Here is a 20,207-nt window from a genome sequence, read left to right as displayed (position 1 = left end):
GTTTGTTAGTAATTAAGAAAGATTTTGCTCTTCAGTAAGTATGTTGTAGGGCATCACCTTTTCTTATTTTTTACATTAAGCACAAACGGGCAGCAGGACGCAGAACAACAACCAAAATTGTGAACTTCAAGAATTTTCTTGTTCATCTAGATGTATTTATCTACCACTGGGGATCCAAAACAAACGACCCAAAAAAGAAACTACATTAAGTTCTTAACCTCTTTCTTATATGGAAGGAGATACATACTTAACCTCTCCATTAAATTTTGAAGTACTTGCACATTTCAGAATTTACATTAGAAACAAGACAATTTGGAAATGATAGCTTTATATTTACATTTTACTTTTTTAAAGTAGGAAATAACATTCCTTGTAGCAGTTCAATATTTATAGTGATACAATGAGAGGTAATTATTACAGTAGTTAACAATGATTTTAATACATGATAATTTAAACTAGTAGACATTATGTTCCTAGAAATTAACCTCTTTGCAGGCATTTAATGGTAACAGCTGATAGTTAAACATGTACCTCCAGAAAGGAACACTTAAATTTCTCCTTATGGATAAAGCTTAATTATGAAAAATTGAAAAATCCTAAGTTAAGTTGAAATACATGAGAGGAGAAAGTGCTATGACAGAAGCTTAATGTTTGCAACTGGAATAAGCTATGACACTTTGAACAATTGGGTGCATTTATAGGCACTGTTTTTTTTTATTTGCCTGAATTGTACAGCAGGACTTGAGATGCCCCAAAACTGTTTGTATAAGATAAATTTAAGGCAACCAAGTGCAAAAGCTCAGTGTGCATTAGATACATGTAAACAAAACATTTCATAGTAGAAATTGTACAGCTATTACAAGTCCATAGTATTTAACAAAGGCCAAAAACATTCTGCCTAGAAACACAAATGCAAAGTGTAGTTGCACTAATGGAGCCAAAATTACAAATTTTTAAAAATAAAATATTTTCTCTATCAGATGCATTACATTGCTGTGCTAAAATAAGTGCTCTGCGCCCCCCCCACACCCCCACCCCCAAATGTAACATGCAGTCTCCCACAGGTTTGTTCTGTTCCATTTAGTTTTTGTAACAGCCAACAACGGAGTTCCAAATTTTAAAGCAAAATGCATGACATAGCAAATAGAGATGGAATGTGAATGTACAGATACTGGACCTTTTAAAAAATACAGTACATGGATTCCCCATTTTAAACAGTTTTCAACATATTGCATAGCAGTGAACTCATCTGCTACCTAAAACTGTTGCTGTTGACCCACATGGAGTTCTTCTTCAATTCTTCTTTCAGTTTTCTTTCATACTGTACAGTGGGTCCACAAGTTTATTGTGCACATGCATTAAACCTTGGGGGGAAAGCAACAATGCCAGCTTTACAATTGTTATACTTTTTCAACATGTCTCTCTATCCACATTTTTATTTGGGCTTTACGTCAAATTACACATTTTAAACAGTTTACTGAAAAAAGAATGGCTATTCAAGGTAGGTTAAAATCAGAAGTAAATAAATTAAGACAGCATGCATATATGTGTGTGTGTATATATGTATATATATCACTTAAATACTTATTGACATCTTCAGTATAAACTGAACAGGGACAAGACAGCTACGACAACCAGTCAAAAAGATCTGGAATACTTCCAAATCAATTCAACACATAATGAGAGATCCACCCATCACTCTTTTGTATTAAAAACTATAATAGCAACATAAAATTATTTACATCACATTTTGTCATAAAAATTAGATTTATACATACTAATACTTTTACAGCTTGAGTTGCGACATTCTAGCATTGTGTTATCTTTGTAAGTATAATCATATATATCTGGTCCTAGACAGGCAAAAATCAAACAGACTATTAATGCAAATTTAGAACTTGACTAGTTCAACTGGGAACTTGATTTAGAACTTGACTAGTTCCTATTCTTTTTCTGGTCATATACAGATTATCCACAGTTGTGACTTGGAATATTGCTTTTATTTTCTATTCAGAAAATATTGGAGAGTGATGGGAAAAATAGAACAATTTAACAAGAAAAAAAAGTTTTACATTATTTGGTTATAACTCAGTAGAAGCGTTACCTACCAAGTGTTAACCAATACATGCTATTCAGTCACTAGTATGTTTTTAAACTTTATTTCACCTTACAAACTAGTAATAACAACTGATCAACATTCACATTTTGCAAAGAGTCCAGTTTAGCACCAAACTAAAGATTAACTTCTAAAACTATAAATTTAAGTAATATGCAACATTAAAAGTAGAGATTTTCTTAAAAAACGTGGAAGAAGTCTGACAGTAAGTGCATATTTGAGTGATCATCAGTGGCAAAGAATATACCAATACCTTTGCTATATCATGTATCCTGTGACAAACTTCCCATCACTGCAGCAAAGCTTGAATAACTGTACAGTCTGAGCTCATTACTTTAGGTGACCACAGCAAAAAACATTTTATTCAGCATCTATTTCTAATTTTTGTGGTTAATTAAAATAAAATTCAAATTACTATTCCTTTTTCTATTAAGTAACACATTCAACCATACTAAAAAGCCAACACACCTAGAACAGACTAAAAAACCCAGGTCATTTTTGTCTCTGGAAGTAATGACTGACTTAGCTGCAGATCTTTGTGCTAAAACAAAACAAGACAAAATATCACAACCCTTGGAAATCAACATAACTAAGGTGCAAAGGAAGTATTTCTTAAATTTCATGAAGGATAACTATTTGTCTGACATACCTAGGAAAGATCAAGTCATTAAAGTTTTCTAGGAGTTTGACAGTAAGTGGGAAAATGTTAAGTACAAATTTGAAACAAAAGGGATTTGTACTGAAAGAGCAGTAACAGCTTCACACATTACTCAGTCTGGAACCATGTTTTGAACTTTAAAAGCACAACACTTCCAACCAGTGTTTTTCTTTTCTAAAAAAAGAGAAAAGAATTATCCACTTCCTGAAGGCATGAAAAATGCCTACAAAGTACTGCCACTTCCATATGTAACGAAATATATTTAAATCCTGTTAGTTGATGTGTTTCAGGAAGTACAGTTAGAAACAAAAGTTGTTTTTTTTTTTTTTAAACAAAGGTATGTACCAGAATCCCTTACTTGATAGATACCAAAGCAATTATTTCAAATGAAGAGTCTTGCTGCCTACTCAACCCAGATCAAGTTAAAATATTACACAGAAATTTAGGAGCATATACAAGTACAGAAAAGCCATCCTGAATTAACTTTTCTTCAGATTGATTAGTAAATTCAAAGTTTATTTTCTGCTTCCTTCTGCAAGAAAGTAAATGAAGGGAAAAGTAAAGAAGGTTACTTTTCCCCCTTTCAATAAAAACATTTAATATCCTTGATAACTTTAGCTTCTAACAGTTTCAACAAGTTAAAAAAAACAGTGAAGGGGAGCTATTCTAGTTACCAGCCAGGGTGGTGATTTATTATCAGAAAGAATTTGAAGTTTCACATAGTACCTTGAGATTTTTTTAAATAGTAAAAAATTGCAGTAAATAGCTACCATGACTAGCAGTCAGTCATCAAGAACTACCCAGCTTTCTTAAAACAAAGATCTGTCCAACCTGGAGATCAAGATTCAGAAATAATTCCAGGTTTGATTTGTCCTCTGCCTTAAAGCAAGAAAACCTGACTGATTTATGAACAGGAAAAATTAAGCCAGTCAATAAGAATTTTGTCACTTTGTATGTGCTTACAGGGTAATAATACGTTGTGACACAACAGCACATTCACATACTGTAGCCCTTGTTTTTTTTTTTTTTTTAAAGCAATGTTTAATATCAGCATCATTCATCAATAATTGTACGTTAGTAGGTTTATATCTTTCTCAAGCAAAGCTTTTGTTTATATGAACACTGGATAATGTTTAAAATTCACCCAAGCAGTTAAGGAGGTTTATCTTTGAAAACAGTACTATCCAGCAGTGTGACACAGGGGAAGACCACCCCTCTCACAAATATGTAGCAAATAACAATATACTGAGAAATTCAAAGTTAGAGTTAGCTACAAGTGATATCAGGATCAAACCACAGTAAAGCCAGATTTTATAATCTAATGCACCTAAGGACAGTAGTGATAAAATGCTCAAAAAAAGGTCATCAATGACAGCTTTGACGTCAGATGCCTCAGCTACTACGAATAACCATTCCAGTAAGATGACTGACATATACAATCACAATTTGCTGTGCTAATATAGTTAGGAGAAAACTATTTTTCTCAGCTTCTACAGACTCAGTTAAACTGAAGTAACCATGTTCATGGATGTTAATATCAAAAATCCAAACTTTAAGCCTGCCTCAATATACTTACTACAGATATAAAGAGCAGAGTAAGTGCAATGCATTAACAATCAATATAGACTGTTATGCAAATTGCACTGTATGAAAAACATCCTCAGTTGACTTCAAACCCCATATCACACATCTGAAGTTTACTAGATAGCACTTAAAAGACACTTAAGTGGAAAGACACCATAGAAAACGCAGTATAAAATTTATCAGGCTTAAAAGAAAACAACGCAAATGAAACTTTTCCACTTTCTATTTAGAATCAGTATTCTGGAATACCAGACAGCTGCTGTCTTATATATGTCTTATGTCTTATATGCTGAAGTTTATATATTATCATGTCCAATAGGAAGCAAAGGAAATATTCTATTCAAAGAAGATTTGTCAAGAATGTATCAAGCAACTGTCCTTTCAGATGGAAGTAACATAAGTCACATCTCCTAGTGCTTTTCCACTCACAAGACATAAGTTAACATTTAGTATTTTGAATAAATAACATTATACGTTGGGCCTTCTGACACATTATGGTAGCTAGACTTACTTAATTTTAATATAGGTAACTTCTGATTCAGTGCTCACCTTTAAAGTACTTCACAGTTTTAACTCTTAGTTCTAAAGTAGCATCTTCATCACACACAAAGATAGTACGAGGGTGCTGCTGGAAAGCAGAAACTGTCCACATGTGATTGACACCTTCTTCAATCGCTTTGTACAATGCAAAAGCCTTATGTGCACCTGTTATAAGAATCATCACCTGCAAAACAAAGGTCTCTACTTTCAGTCCTCATATCAACACAAACAAGTCTTGAAAACAGATACATGCAACTAGAACTAAATGAATTCTTACTTCTCTAGCATCCATCACTGTACCCACACCAACTGTTAGCGCCATAGTTGGTACTTTAGATAAGTCTCCATCAAAGTACTTAGCATTTGCCAAAATGGTGTCCATTGCTAAAGTCTTTAATCTTGTTCTTGAAGACAAACTTGATCCGGGTTCATTGAATGCAATGTGGCCATCTGGACCAATGCCTTTTCAAAGTTAAAGAGAGCAAATCATTCCAGACCTGCGAGTCAACAAATATTCTCAAACATTGTGAAAGAATAAAAAGGTTTTAGGATTCATTCTTTTGTTTTGCTTTCTCATTTTCAATTTAAAAAAAAAAAAAAAAAAAGCGTTCAAAACTTACTTAAACTACGTTATCATTAGAAAACTGGACACCAAGCATTCTGTTTTGGTATCTATACCAATTCTTTGTCAGTCACAGAATTTTCTTACACTACAATACGAAGTAGTTTTAGCTATGTTCTGAAGATCATGTCTAAAGAGTCAATATTTTGTTTGAACCATAACTAACCACAGAGCATTTCCTCATACCTCCAACGAACAGATCGATCCCCCCTGCTTCTTCAATTTTCTTTTCAAATGCATCACATTCTGCCTGTAAGTCTGGAGCATTCCCATCAAGGATATGAGCATTATTTGGGTCTATGTCAATATGCTTAAAGAAGTTATTCCACATATACGAATGATAGCTCTCTGGATGATTTCTGGGAAGCCCTGAAATCATTTAAAATCAAATTAACATATTGCAAGACTTCAGCAATTAGCCTTAGTTCTAGCCTACATGTAGCCAATATGGGGCATGCAAGACAAGGCTTTCTTGAGCAGTAAGAAACGAGACAAAGAAGTATTTGAAATTATACTAAGATAGACTTCCTGTTGATATACATGAGACAATTTGTTTACTTTCACTTAGTATACATCATATCACTAAGAGTATTAAGTCTTCAAAACAAATGTAATAATGCTATGGAACAACACTTTCTGTAGGAAGGAAGTGATTTGTGATTACTTAATTTAGCCCAGGATCCACACGGACTAGTTACTTGTTTGCATTTTGGTATATAAACAGATCAAATGCTTCAAATGTCCCCAGGTTTAATGGAGAAGCATAACAATAAAATGCTAGTCTTGTGCTTTGTGGAAGTGTACAACTGTTAATAAAGGAAAAAAAAAAAACAACAAACTGTATACAGTCTTCTCAAATAATTAGCACTAGAGCTTACCCACATATTCGTCCATGTTGAATGTCTTTACATATTTGAAAGAAAGATCTCCATTCTTGTGATATTCTATCAGCTTTTTGTAGCATCCCAGGGGTGTACTCCCTGTTAAACAAAGTTTTTCCACTGTTCTATATATCCATACACTTTGTCTATTTAAGTATCATTATAGTCACATTTTGCTATGATGCTTTTCAACATAATTAAAAGAACTGTTATTTCTCATCTACAATTTCTCAGTTTCTCAAACCTTTTCACCACTTTTTTTTTTACACACAACCAAATCCCTATTAAAATAGAAACATGTTGAAGCATTATCAGAAGTACGTTTGTGTTCTTTTAAATACAGTATCTTTTAGCAGTGATGTAAATACAGTTCTAAGTGTAGTCAATTATGTAGGCTTTGAATAAGACTTGCCTGTTGGTAGACCAAGCGTGAAATATCTTCCTTGACTGGGCTTGAATTGGATAATACGATTGCAGATGTATTTTGCTGCCCATTCACTTGCCTGATCGTAATCTTCAAGAATGACTAGCCTCATTATGGCAGCGAGGAGCTTGTACAGTAAAAATGAACTTAAACCTAAAGAAAAAGTTTTAAAAATAAGCACCACATCAATAGCTGTAAAACTCCTGGACAACAGACAGGTAAAAGTCCTTTTTTATAATGACAAGGTATAGTACTAATTAAATAGAAAGGGTATTTTACCTACAGCAGTGTACTGTAGTCTTGCAGTTCTAGTTCAAACTGGACTGCCAGACACTCAAAAAACAAGCTACAAGTGACACATGCCAGTCAAAAAGATGCATTAAAAGTTGCACACTAATTTAAAGGAACTCATAAAGAAAAGTTCAAACAAAATGGGAGCAAGTCATTTTGAATTTCAGTCTTCTCACTTTTACGAGAAAAAAAGGAATATATTCTGCTTGAAATATAAAGCAAAGAAACACAAACACTGAGATTAAACCTTGTTTCCTGTTACCAGCTGAGTGCCAAAAATGTCAAAACCAACTCTTCTTTCTCTGCAGGCCATAGCGTGCTTGGTATCAGCACAAACCCCACAGCACTGTCAGGAGCCTGAGGCCTCCTAGGTGCCAAGCCACAATTAACACATGCTACTTGTAGCTAACCGGAGACGGGAGACCAGTTTCAGAAGACACACACATTAAGGTACTGTAGCACTCAGCAGGGCAGTACCTGCTGCTCTCATAAAAGAAGGCAGGGAGGCACAGCATCTCTTGCTGGCGTAAAATCATAACAAACCAAACTCACCTTTGCATGGGAAACGCTATCATACAGGTGCTGAAAAACCCAAACACCGCCTCCTCCAGGAGGACACCCAGTAAACAGACCCCGCAACTCTAGGGCTGCAGGCCAAAGCTTTACCAGGACGCGGCGATGTTAAACAGGAGAAGGGCGGCCGGAGAACGGCGCTTCAGGCGGGCCCCCGCGGGACAGACAGACCTACAGACAGACCTACAGACAGACCTACAGACAGACCTACAGACAGACCTACAGACAGACCTACAGACAGACCTACGGCCCCACCGACCGCCTCCACCGCAGCCCGGGCCCAATCCTCCCCTCCCCCCCCCCACCACCAAATGCGCCCCTGCCCCGGCGCCGCTCACCCCCGGGAGAGGCCTCAGCGGCGCCGAGCAGCAGCGGGAGAAGGGCGATGGAGCCGCCACCACCGCCGCCCCTCCGCAGGCCGGCCGCGACCCGGAGGCAGCCGGCGAGGAGCGGAAGCGGGCGGGCGGGAGGCAGCCTCCGCGCATGCGGCGGGGCAGCGGCTGCGGGCGGGGCGGGGCGGGACGGGCCATCAGAGGTTGTAGGAGCACCAAAATCAATTGGTCCAATCATTCCACCACCACCAATGTCACCCACTAAATCGTGTCCCTAAGCACCACGTTCAGCCTTTCCCTAAACACCCCCAGGGGCAGTGATGCCACCACCTCCCTGGGCAACCCGTCCCAGTGCCCGTCTGCTCTTTCTGGGAAGAAATGTCTCTTCGTTTTCAACCTCAAACCTCTCCCGGCGCAACTGGAGGCCATTCCCTCTGGTCCTATCACTAGTTATCTGTGAGAAGAAGCTGACCCCCAGTTCTTCTCATAGGGCCCTATGGTGAGGCTTTTGTTCAGAGCCCCTGTCTGGGGCAAAAGGGCTGTTAGGGAAGCTCTGGGGTCTTCAGGAGGGAAACTGATCCTTTTACTTGAACTCTTTTTACTTGAACTTTCTTGAGGCAGTGGTAAAAGCTGCTGATAATTGTTATTGTGAAAATAATGGGTACAGCAACCACTGCTTTCTCTTCTTTCTGGTTTAAAGGCAGATTTGCCCCATCCCTGGAGGTGTTCAAGGCCAGGCTGGATGGGACCTTGGCCAACCTGATCTAGTGGATGGCATCCCTGTCTATGGTGGGGAGTTGGAGTCTTTCAGGTCCCTTCCAACCCGAACCATTCTATGATTCTACGATTTATACACATAGCTGGTCTGTATTCTGAACAGTTATGGTATGGTGGGTGTTGCTGGTTGGGGCAGGGCTCCTCATCTTGAAGGGTGCTTCAAAACTGAGTGGGGAAACTGAAGAAAAGGTAAAAGCAAACAGCGCAATTGTGTCTATGTGTACGTGCTATAGGGTTCATTGAGAATCTTGGTCTTATAAGACCAGGGTAAATCTACTGTACAGGAGTATAACTGCCTAAGAAAATCACTGTGATTAAAGTGAGGGAAGCTGGTAGAAGTGAGGGAAAACTTAAAATCAGGAGTCATGTTCACGTGAGAGCAATGATATGTATTTCTGGTAATCTTGCTACAGCATGGTAGCGTGGAAGGATTAACAGTTTGCCAAGGTCTTAGAAAGTTCATTTGCAACTTCAGGACAAAAATAAATCTTAAATCTTTGGGGCTTAGCAGAAACTAAAATATTTTATTTGAATTTAACTTTCAAATATCAGCAATTTCTCACCCCTTTGATTTTGCTCATGTCTGTTCTTCCTATAGTATTTATCTCAAAGTTTCCTGGACCACAAAGAATGCTTTTTCTTACGCCATTTCTTGAATCATGCTCTGAACCTCCACTTCTATCAGTGTTGCCAGGAATATTTTAAAGAATATTACTGTGGAGGTTGTGATTTTCAGATCCTGTGTAACAACCAAATTTTGTCCATACATTTCTGTTCTGTTCTTTCCTACCTATGTGGAGCATGTGTAGCGTTTTCAAGGTAAACTGCATCTGTATACAGCAGACTATGTAATGCATTTATTCAGAACAAAACATCACTTAGTGTTACCTCTGTTTCCCTTGGCATTCCCAAGTCATTCAACTTTCTCTCAATATTCCCATCTCTTTGATCCCATTCCTAGCCCTACCTTGCAGTTATGACCCTACCATCTATTCCTGCTATAGTCCATTGACTTTGTTTATCACTCTGCAGAAGTTGTAAGAATCTGAGATCTTTCAGACAAGTTCTGCTGGTTTCTCCACCTTGAGATTGCACTATGTTCAGCACTTTTCAGATAGTATTTATTTCATAATAATAAAATTCAAATAATAGGCTCCCCATGTTGCATATTTTTGTGGAGGTCAGAGAATACACAATTCACCTGTTGGAACTTCTTGCACTTTTTCTTGCTGTTTCTAAATTCCAAACAACCTACTGCCTTTTAGCAAACATGGCAAAATTATCAACTGCTTTTTCTAGACATGTTCTCCAACAAATTTCTCATCTTTTGTGACTATGTTCAATTGTATCTCTCCTTGTCAGTATCCTAATGGGTAGGGTAGTAGGGTGACTTTTTCCCCAAGTAATTCTTCAGATTTTTCCCTTCTAATTGTTAGTAGATGCAAAATTCACTACATACAGTGAGTTGTTGCAGGCAATTAGGTGAAGTCTTAATTAGTCCTTATTAGGTTTCAGCCCCTTGAGTAGCATGACTAGAGATTTCTTAAAATCTCTCTGTCACGTTACTTAAAATGTCAGTGTTTCTTTTGCTTCTGGGAACTGTGTTACTTTTTTTTTTTTTTTTTTTTTTTTTTTTTTTTGTCTTAATGAGCCCTTCTGTTCATTATTAAATCATTTACTAGTCATGGTGATCTGATTTTTACATATCCACTATGAGCAGGTAGTTTTTTGTGTTACCTTTATTTAAATGTCCAAATGTTTAGGAGTCTGGCTTGTGACTAAGAATTTAAACTGGTGTACTTCAATGGTAACCAAGCTGCATTGAACTTTACCTGAGTAGGGTCACTTGAACTTTGAAGGCTGAATCGAATTTTTTAACAAAGTAGTTATCCTGTCAGATTCCCTCCTTTTTAGTTCAAAGAATAAAGGAACCTGCCCAACACTGAGGCCCATGAAGGGAAATGACTCTAATGTGACTCTAATGGACTATTTATAATAACATATCACCATGTAGGCACTTCAGAATAATCTTTCTTACTGATCAAGCACCATGAGCAGATGCCCATCTAGGAGGGACTAGCTGAGGGACCTCCTTTTAATATCAGCCTTAGTAGAGCTGAAACAAGTGGTCACCATTTTGCAGATATCCAGAGTGCGAAATATTTCCAGCTCATCTCTGCAGCTCCACTTAGGTTTCAGTAAGCACAGAGTGCACCTTGCAATTGAAAAATCTGGATCTGCTCAGGCCGCAGAAAACTGGGGATTCAGAAAAAGCTGCCCAAATTTTGGTTACAGTCTCACAGACAGTCACTCAGTGACCCAGTGCTTTCTCTTCAAGTCCCTGCTGGTTAGCCAATGGCTGGAAGTCACAGGGAGATTTGCAAAGACAGATTGCATAGTATACTAAAAATTAGACAGGCTTGTGGAACAGGCAGCAATTACGTTCATTGTACTAAACTGACATGCAGCAAAAAATTTTTGGAGCTTTGAAAGAATTTGAAGAGAGTAGAAGTTGCCCCAGGTACTCTGCTTAGTGCCATAGGGTCAATTAGACTTCTGTATTTCTGTGACTGAAGATTACTGTATTTCTGATAACTTCATTTGTCTTCCAGACGTAAACAAGAAGGGGCTGAATCCACTTGGAAGCATTGCTTACTGCTCACAAAGCATCCCTGTGCTTGTCACAGCTTTCCTCCAAACACGCTTTGTTAGGTCTCACCACATTTCTGTGAGCCGAGGAGTGTATGGCATGCAATGTCTTTTGGGTTTGTGCTTTATGCAGCAATCCAACTGGATCCACTTTCCAGTAAAAATAGGAAACGTCAGATTCTGTGATACCATGAAAACACCAACGGCTGCTTATGCCAATTAGCACCCTGTGCTTTTGTTTTCAGTTTCTGTTCTCCTCACCATGTGCTGTTTCTAACATGGATTCTTGTACAATCTGTACTAAAACAGGCAGTTACGCAGCACCAGCTGGTTCTGGATGTAAGAGTCGATCTCTACAGAGTAAGCATTCAAGGTGATGAGGAGGGAGGTGCATGGTGTTAGTATCATACCATCACCATTTTACCTTATTTTGCTGGAAAATTCTTCAGTTCTTCCATTCTTCAAAGTAGGGGTTCAGTGCTGGAGTTTCCTACTCATTACAGCTTCATTAATCCACATAAAGAGAGCTGATGATCATTTTCTAATATGTCTGCAGTGCCAGGATGTTTCTCCCTAAGCATCTCTTTCAAGCTTCTTTGCCTGAACCAGCAGGCACAGCTGCCTGCTACATTCCCTGCAGACCAGATCTTGCCCCTGTTACTGACAGGAGTGTTGGCTGCCTCGTAGGTACGAGTGCCTAAATCTGTGTCTGGCTGTGCCCTGTAGCATGGGACATTCTTGATGTCCTCAAGGATGTTGCTGAGTGAAACTTCTGGCAGTGCTCTCAGCTGTTGTCCAAGTTTATTCCTTTCAGAGTGCATAGCTTAGATGTTCTCCAACTCTGTCCTTTCTCATCTGTCTCATCTCCTAATCCACTCCTTTCCTGCGGTGAATGATTGAGCCTTTCCAGGAATGTACCTGGGCTGAAATGCATACAATAGAAAGAAGAGGTACCAAGTGCAGTGTCCTTCGCAGGTCTAAGATGAAACTTGTGCCCTTACTTCGAGTGCTATCTGATGGGAAGCCACTACTAATTAATTAATTAATTTATTTGATCTACAGAGAATCTCTGGTTGGTCTCGTGCTTCATAGAAGTTTTATACATCATGAAGACTGATTGTTTTAGAGGCCTTTTTGCAAGGGGTATAGTGACAGTTGTTGAGAAGGAGCAACAGTGAATGACAAGGGATTTGGATATGGGCATTTGCTCAGTGTGCTTACTCCTATCTGCCCAGTTAGGCAGCCTGATTAAAGCATGGTGGGGGGGGGGCTGATTCCCACCATCTGCAGGCCTGGACTTCTAGAATGCGATCTGCTGAGTGATGGGGGGAAATAAGGCATCTGTTCTGGGTGGTTGAATTCATATTAATCTTAAACATCTTCCAAAAAATGTGAATAACCTGAATGTGGATGTTTATGTGGAGTGAATACATGAATATGTAGTCAGATGAATGGCAGCCCAGGTGGCAGTGTTCCAAAACCTAGCTAGCATCGGTCATTTCAGGTTCTTACGTGAACAGACTTTCCACTTTAACTGCATGCATAATGGGGAAATCAATACTCTGATCATCTCCTCTCAGGAAATCACAACGCAAGCACGTAGTGTATTTGTAGTCCGGTGTCACAATATACTGTCAGGCAAATAGACAGCTGCTTGCATTTCTCTGCCTCCCCTGTCAGCATGTTTTGAAAGGATAGGGAAGCCAGGGTGAAGTACAGAGGAACAGGAGGGCCTGACCCCAATGCTGACTGCTCCATCTAAAACATTTTTCCACTGCGGGCAGTGCAGGACAGCAGGAAGAGGTGTTGTGTGCAGCTCGGGATGTGGAGATGCCCAGCCTGTCCCCTGGGGCCCTCCCTTGCTGTTGTTTGCTGAGTGTGGGCATCCTGCACTACTTCAGCAGCCACTGAGGACAGGGGGTTGCAGCACTAAGTATCCAGCAGAGGCTGCTGATCTGAGGAGATGTTTTTAAAAGCTCTCTCTTATGGGCTGTAGGCATATTGCCATGTGCTGCACAAGGCCAGGGAGAAAGCAGCAGAAGTAGGAGGTGTTACTGCAGAGATATGCAGGCACAGAAATATACAGGGTATGTTCAATCCTCCACCCCATCCCAGCTGTGCACGCATGAAATAGGCTCACTGGTTTTGCAGCCAGTGAACTGTTTCACTAGCTTATACATAGGCCACCTGTTGTGGGTCAGCTTGGGAATGTCTGTGTGTATGCCATTTATAAAGACTGAGAAACTCTGAGAGTCTCCCTGGCGCTAATGAACGTGTTCCCCTTTCATTGTGCTTGCACAAAACCAAACAGAGATTTAAAAAATTGGTGCATTTAAAAAAATATATTATGATTTGTGTGTGTGTGTGTGAGAGTGTTTGTTTTGTTTTGTTTTTAAAAAGTTTCGAAAGACCAGAGTTGGAAAGCAGCTTCAAGAAACGTATTCTGGACTTATCCTCTCTTGTATTTATTAATAGACTTTCCAAATATTATCCTTGGCAGATTTTTTTTTAGCGCTGTTTGCCGGCAGGGGGCAGCGCGGCCTCACGGACGGCGCCATGCCCCGGAGCGCTCCGACGGGAGCGGAGCTGAGCTGCTGTGCCTGCGGGTCCTCTCTTCTCCAGTCGCCGCCTTCCGTGGGTTTTTGTTGCCTTTAAGTCTGCTTTCTGTGGAGCAAGGCATTAGTTAGTTAACTACGCAACGTTAAATACCTCGTAGTCTCAACGGGTTTTACTTATTACCTCCTTTCTTTGCTTCTGCAGTTGGCGTGAAGCAGTAATTATCAACTATCTGCTCCTTTCAAACAACAACAAAATAATATTTATAAAAAGTATAGAATCCCTAAAATGGAATTAATATATAATATTTCCAGTTGTTTTCTTCCATTATATAGAATCTTATTTTTGTATATTTCAGTACCCTTTGTCAAGTTGGCTATTCAGCCAGGCTAGTCTTAAGCAGAAGTCTGGATGTCTGTTTGCACCGAGTCTGCAGAATGTGTAGCAAACTACTGATGGGTATTCACCTGAATTGACGTCATGTTTTTTATGAGACCGTTCTAACCAGAGGCTTTCTGAATCCACTTAGCTGTAACAACGCATTGTCAGGTAGAGCTTAAATAAGGGTTAGCCCTTTTTCGGTTTCTGAAGCTTGGGTCCTACCTTGGTCGTTATTTCCTGAAAGGGAAGATAATGGTCATTGCCCCACCTGGGGTTGTTAAAAATAAATGAAAAAACAGAGGAAGCCTAAGCAAATTATTCTCCCTGGAGAATTCTTTTTTTAATCCCTACAGACACTAGTGACTGCCTGTCCCCAGAGGCTAAGTGGTTCTCTGCTGATTGTATTATTTGTGCTTGTGTACGTGCCTACTTCTTGCAGTTCAAGAGACAAAAGGGTGATCTAAAGGTGAGCCCTGATTATGAACTTTTTTTTTTTTTTTTTTTTTTTTCACTCTAAATGAATATATATATATTTTTTTCAGGATTATTTTGTCATATGAGGATCAGAGTGTCTCCTATGAAAATCCAGTCGCATGCCAGTGGTAGTTTCCACCCATCCTATCCCCAGCCTGAGGCCAGTCAAAACATCCATCAGACTGTGTCACTGAAAGGTGTAATCATTTTCATCAATTTGTTAGCATCATTTGGAATTTTAAGAGGTATAAATTATTATATATACAGTGTTAAATATTCCCTAAAAAAATCTATTTACATATCATAAAGACATCTTAGTCTGCTTGTTTTGAGTGGTCATGTGATGAAACATGGGATAAGAGAGGATATTTGGACATGATAAAGCCTCCAGAAAGTATCTTTTATTATTATAAACAGCTTTAGACTATTATTTGGTTTGGCTCAGCTGATTTCTGTTGCCACCTCTCAAGCTAAGATGTTGATCAGCAGGCAGAGAAGTGGAAAGACCTGAGGCCAGAATTGTCCCTGACTCTCTAATATTACATCCTTGATTTCTTTAACGAAATCCTTGTAAAGCCGCACTTTTTACGTGTTCTTTTTTGAAGATCTAAAAATACATAGAATGTAACCCATTTATATCAAAACCCATAAAATCTATTCATATTCTACAGGTAGGGTAGTACTGTCACAAAAGACAGAATATGAAAAATTGTGCATGTCTTCATGCACTTCAAGGATAGTGCAGTTTGGGAAGTGAAATAAATTTGTGGTTGACATGATCTGTGGCTTTAAATGTTGTTCTTAGTGGGCAATCAGGGAGGCTTGAAACTATGCCAGTAGTAAGCAGAGCATACAGAAAGGATCCATCACTCCAGCATTTCCCATATCTTCTAGGGGCACAGGGAGGCAAATCACATAGTCACAAACTAGGAAAGGCAGGAAAGCTGGGCAAATGCTTAGGATGACTACTGTTTGCTGAGCTCTTAGCAGCTGGAGTTGCACCCATAGACAATATGACAAAAAGAGTACCTGTCTCCCTGTAGGCATGGGGGAAAGCATGATTTGATCATGGCTGAACAACTCACCCAAACAGGGAGTTACAGAATGTCACTGGTCTTTGGTTGACACAGTTTGCATGCAAGACTTTACGGACTATGTGTGTATGCGCCTCTCCATCATCAGTGGGTCCTCCTTGAAGATCACACTCATCTTCATTCCACCTTCCTCTCACAGTGTTCCTCTCTGTGGCTTTACCGTGCTTGACATCCTCTGGCAGGAAGGACAGAACCTCTCCTAATGTTGCTTTGAACTATGTATAAACTACCAAAGATACTTTTCAGCAAATAATTTGTTAAACTACATGTTATAAATGGCTCAGGATTCAAATTAGGATTAAATAAAAAAAATAGGATTTATTGAAAGAATATAAAGGAATAGAGGTAAGCAAACAGCGCTGGGTGCACCGGGAGTCTCCGCTCCACCAGGACGCACACCAGTTACATCAAGCAGCTGATTTTTATGCTCCTAGACTAATACATATTCATTACTACTTCTAAAAAAACAGATTATTAAAATTAGCTTCCGGGGTGCAGTCCCTCCTACTGGAGCATGCGCAGTCTCCTTTGGGGTCTCTTCTGGGGGTCTCTAGGGGTCTTTCATGCTGAAGGCTCGTAGTCTTCCTCTCCCCCTTTGTACTTACTGGGCACCATGCCGAGCTTATAGAACATCCTCTTCAAGTCTTGTCTCCCAGCCGTCCTTCAGCTTCTTTCTCCTTCCTCTTTATCTCTTGGCCCCCCCTAACCAGATACCAAAGATCCACATAGTATCCCATAACAGTCACTAGTTGTTATCAGTTGTTCTGAAACTCCCAGACACACGAGTAATTAAAACATTCTTCCCCAGCCATTCACAGACACATCTATAGCAGTGTTAGAAATAGAAGTCCGGAATAACAAAAGCAAACAGGTTCATAAATTTAAGAAGTGATAAATTGACTAGAATGAGGGGGAGACTGGGACACACTGCATCTGTGGTTCAAGAATTAAATTGCCAGTGCAGGGCCCAGAGGCAGACAGGATTCGAACAGAATTGTTCTTTATGGACACGAATTGTTAAAACATTCCTCACATACATATAAACCAGTCCCAGACTTCTCGAGCTGTCATACTGCTTATTGGCATTTCAGTATGCTTAAAATCAGGTTATTTTCATTAAGTTAGACAATATGTATGACTGTGTCCCATCCCATTTCATTTAAGTTGCATTTTATCAGTGATGTAAATGTTTTGCTTGCTAGTGGAAAACTTGTGTTTTGTGCTGAACTCTCTTAAGAAGTTTCAAGTTGTTTGACTGCGTTTAGCAGTTTAAGTGGTAATACACGGGGAACTATTTTCTTGAGGTTGCTCCAGCACTCCCACAGGATGTTCAGATAATGCAGAAAACAGGCTGCATATTACCTCCTGTAGCTTTCCCTGAGGGGCAAAGAAGGAGGGTTGAAGAGACATTCTGGGAGTTGGGATGACCTGCAGATCTGTAAAGTATTTGAAGAATTGTAGATCCAAGGCCTGATAGGTGCTGTGTATGAAGCCATGCTAAAACACTACCAAGTCAATGTTGTTCTCACCACAGAGTTTTTTACTTTGGAAAGATTGGTGATTGGGCTCATGATAATAGGATTGTGAATAGAAAACAAGGTGGGGGAGGCTCAGACCAAATCTCAACATGAAGTGGACATACCCTTATAGATTACATTGATTAGTGTATTCAGCATTTTTCAAAATGTTTACCTATTTTCAGAGAGATTAATTAAAAAGGGTGCATATTTGTGAGTGATGGCAACACAAAACTAGCAGAAATGCTTCTTGCCATGTTCTTTAAAATTCAATAGATTAAAAAAAAATATCTACATCTATTATTGATCTCAATTTTATTAGTTTTCTTACTATGATGATTATTCTCCTGTAGTAAGAGCGAGCTTGTGTTTCTAATTGTTTATTGTCACATCTTCACCTTGCTGCTTTCTGTACCTCTGGTAAGGTTCCCAGCACAGGAAATAAAAAGGCATTTTCATACTGAGAAATGTATATGATTCTAGAAGGCAAATGAAATCAGGGAGTGTTCTGAATGTGAATGGTGGTTGCAAAGTGTGATTTTTAGCTGCTGGTCTGATTTGTGGCTGGAGCTGTTGGAACTTCCACATGGCACGTAGGACTGCTTGCATTCGGAAATTCAGTCTCATGCCTGTGTTGCTACAACCGACATCTGTTTCGGTAACTTGCAGCCAATGTTCCCCATGAGTTTCCGTAATTGCTGTTGGCAACTGACACAGCCAGATTATGTCTAGGAGTAGATGTTCCTGCTGATTTCAATTTAGGCAAGGCATGAATCCACAAACAAGTGACTTCAGAAGGCAGAAACGGATGGAAGGAGTCAGCTCTTAACTGATTCACTGATGTATAGTAAGAGTGCACTGAGAACAAATCACACAGACTCTTTTTGCATACAGATCACTGCTCTTGCTTAATGAAGGCCTTCTCTGGTAGTTCTGGGGAAATGTCTACTGCTCTTTGACTAAGAATAAGAGACAGTCACCTCCATCCTTTCAGCTGCTTTCAATTCAAAACCAAATGATACCCATCATGCTAAATTCCTTTTTCCTCATAAAACCTTCTTCCCAGTAGCCTACATAAATAGGCTCATGGACTACTGTGACTGTTAACCCCCCCCCCCCCCCCCGTGCTACTCCTAGACAGAGGAGCTGGGCCTTTCACAAAGGCTTTTCCTCTCCCATTCCACTTTTTTCTGCCTGACCTGCTCTTTGAAAATTTTAGCTGTTCTTGCCCTTGTCTCTTCTCCACCCTTTCCACAACCCTATGGCCGAATCACCATTTTTAGCAGTATTATTATGTGCTCTAGGAATTGTGTTAAGCTTTGTGTGTAAGAAGATATAAGAGAAGAAGGGGAGGTGTGGCAAACTTAATGTTCCAGCACAGGGGCTCTTAAGAAGGGGAAGACAAAGTTAAATGGGGGGCATTTACCATGAGAGACCTATTTAGTGAGATGAAAAAGAGTTGCAAAGCTGTGCTGGGCTTTATCTTACAGTCTATAGCCCTTACAAGGCTTCTGAAAGCAACAGGACCATCTGATAGAGGGAAGATGAGGCTTTTTAATGCAAATACAAAATGTTACTGTGGTACTGGGGGAGCAATAAAACATTTTCCTGACATTTTTCCACTCTCCCATATGTTTCTGCTGCTAACTGCTATCATTGAATTCTCCAAGACAACATGCTGGGCTAGATGGACACAGTACAGTTGTTCTTTATTCTTATGGAAAAAAATAAATAAATTGCTGGCTTTGTAAACTTATCTATATATGGGAAGCATTCTTGGCACATCAGAATCCAGCTAAGAACATGGTGGTCAATGCTGTGGGAAAGCAGTGCAAACTGGAAATATAAAGAAAATATGAAGATATAAAGAAAAGGTGTCCCTTCCTTGAAAAGGCCATTTTGTCTCTCGTAGTTTCTTACACTGGCAAGCTGCTGTTTCCTGGCAGTTGCATGGGAGGAATTTTTTATCAATTTCTCCTCAAAATCTGACATTTTCTTTCTTACACCCTTTGATTTTCTTTCTGTCTAGCTCTTAAGAAAGGAAGATGCTATATTATGTAGTATATATCATACCAGAGATGTTTTATTAACCATCTGGGAGAGCATAGTATTTTTTACAGTAGCAGAGATACCTCCATTGTATCTTTAGGAATCTGAAAGCTTCATAGGGCATGTGGCTTTGTTTATGTGAGTCGAATGTTCTCTGGCATCAGATGTGGAACTTACTATGCTATAAAAAACAAGGATTAAAGGGCTTGCCCTGTCATCCGTCAAGCTGTCATTTTCAATAAATGCTATGTCACCAAGATGTTACTATGGCACAGACAGTAGCTGAAAGTGGGATGCTCATATTATTCTTGGAGTGTATTTCTGAAGTAACAAAAAATAAAAAGTGTTATATAAAAAAAGAGTTTTATTTGGGTTTTGATTTTGTTTTCACAATTATATGAGAGAAAAATACACAGGACCTCAGAACTTCTATGAAAATCAGATACAGTTTTCCATGTGGAAAACTCATGTGAACATAAATGGTCTACATGAGGCAGTTCAGAGTTTTCTCCAGGATTTGACCTGCTGTGCCTGAATCCTTTCATCTCCCAGTATCAGCAATATCTTACACTGCTTTCTACATCTGGATAAAAAGATACCACCTTTATCACAGATAATCACTTTATGGTGAGTCTCAAAAGTGGACTTTTTCTGTATATATGAATGCCAATTAAGAGTCCATCAACAAT

General features: G+C 39.2%; 1 protein-coding gene across 1 annotated transcript; it reads right to left on the bottom strand.

Annotated features, from left to right (window-relative positions):
- Positions 1 to 311: 311 nt before the first annotated feature.
- Positions 312 to 8,137, bottom strand: GNPDA2 (glucosamine-6-phosphate deaminase 2). Its single transcript, XM_032185960.1, has 7 exons — positions 8,028 to 8,137; positions 6,814 to 6,978; positions 6,399 to 6,500; positions 5,707 to 5,889; positions 5,176 to 5,360; positions 4,908 to 5,082; positions 312 to 1,364 (listed from the first exon to the last, which is right to left on the bottom strand). The coding sequence occupies exons 2-7, from the start codon at positions 6,935 to 6,937 to the stop codon at positions 1,306 to 1,308; spliced, it is 828 nt and encodes a 275-aa protein (XP_032041851.1). The 5' UTR covers positions 6,938 to 6,978; positions 8,028 to 8,137; the 3' UTR covers positions 312 to 1,305.
- Positions 8,138 to 20,207: the final 12,070 nt, after the last annotated feature.

Source organism: Aythya fuligula, chromosome 4 (assembly GCF_009819795.1).
Source record: "Aythya fuligula isolate bAytFul2 chromosome 4, bAytFul2.pri, whole genome shotgun sequence".
NCBI lineage: Eukaryota > Metazoa > Chordata > Aves > Anseriformes > Anatidae > Aythya > Aythya fuligula.
This window is presented reverse-complemented; position numbering and strand designations above follow the sequence as displayed.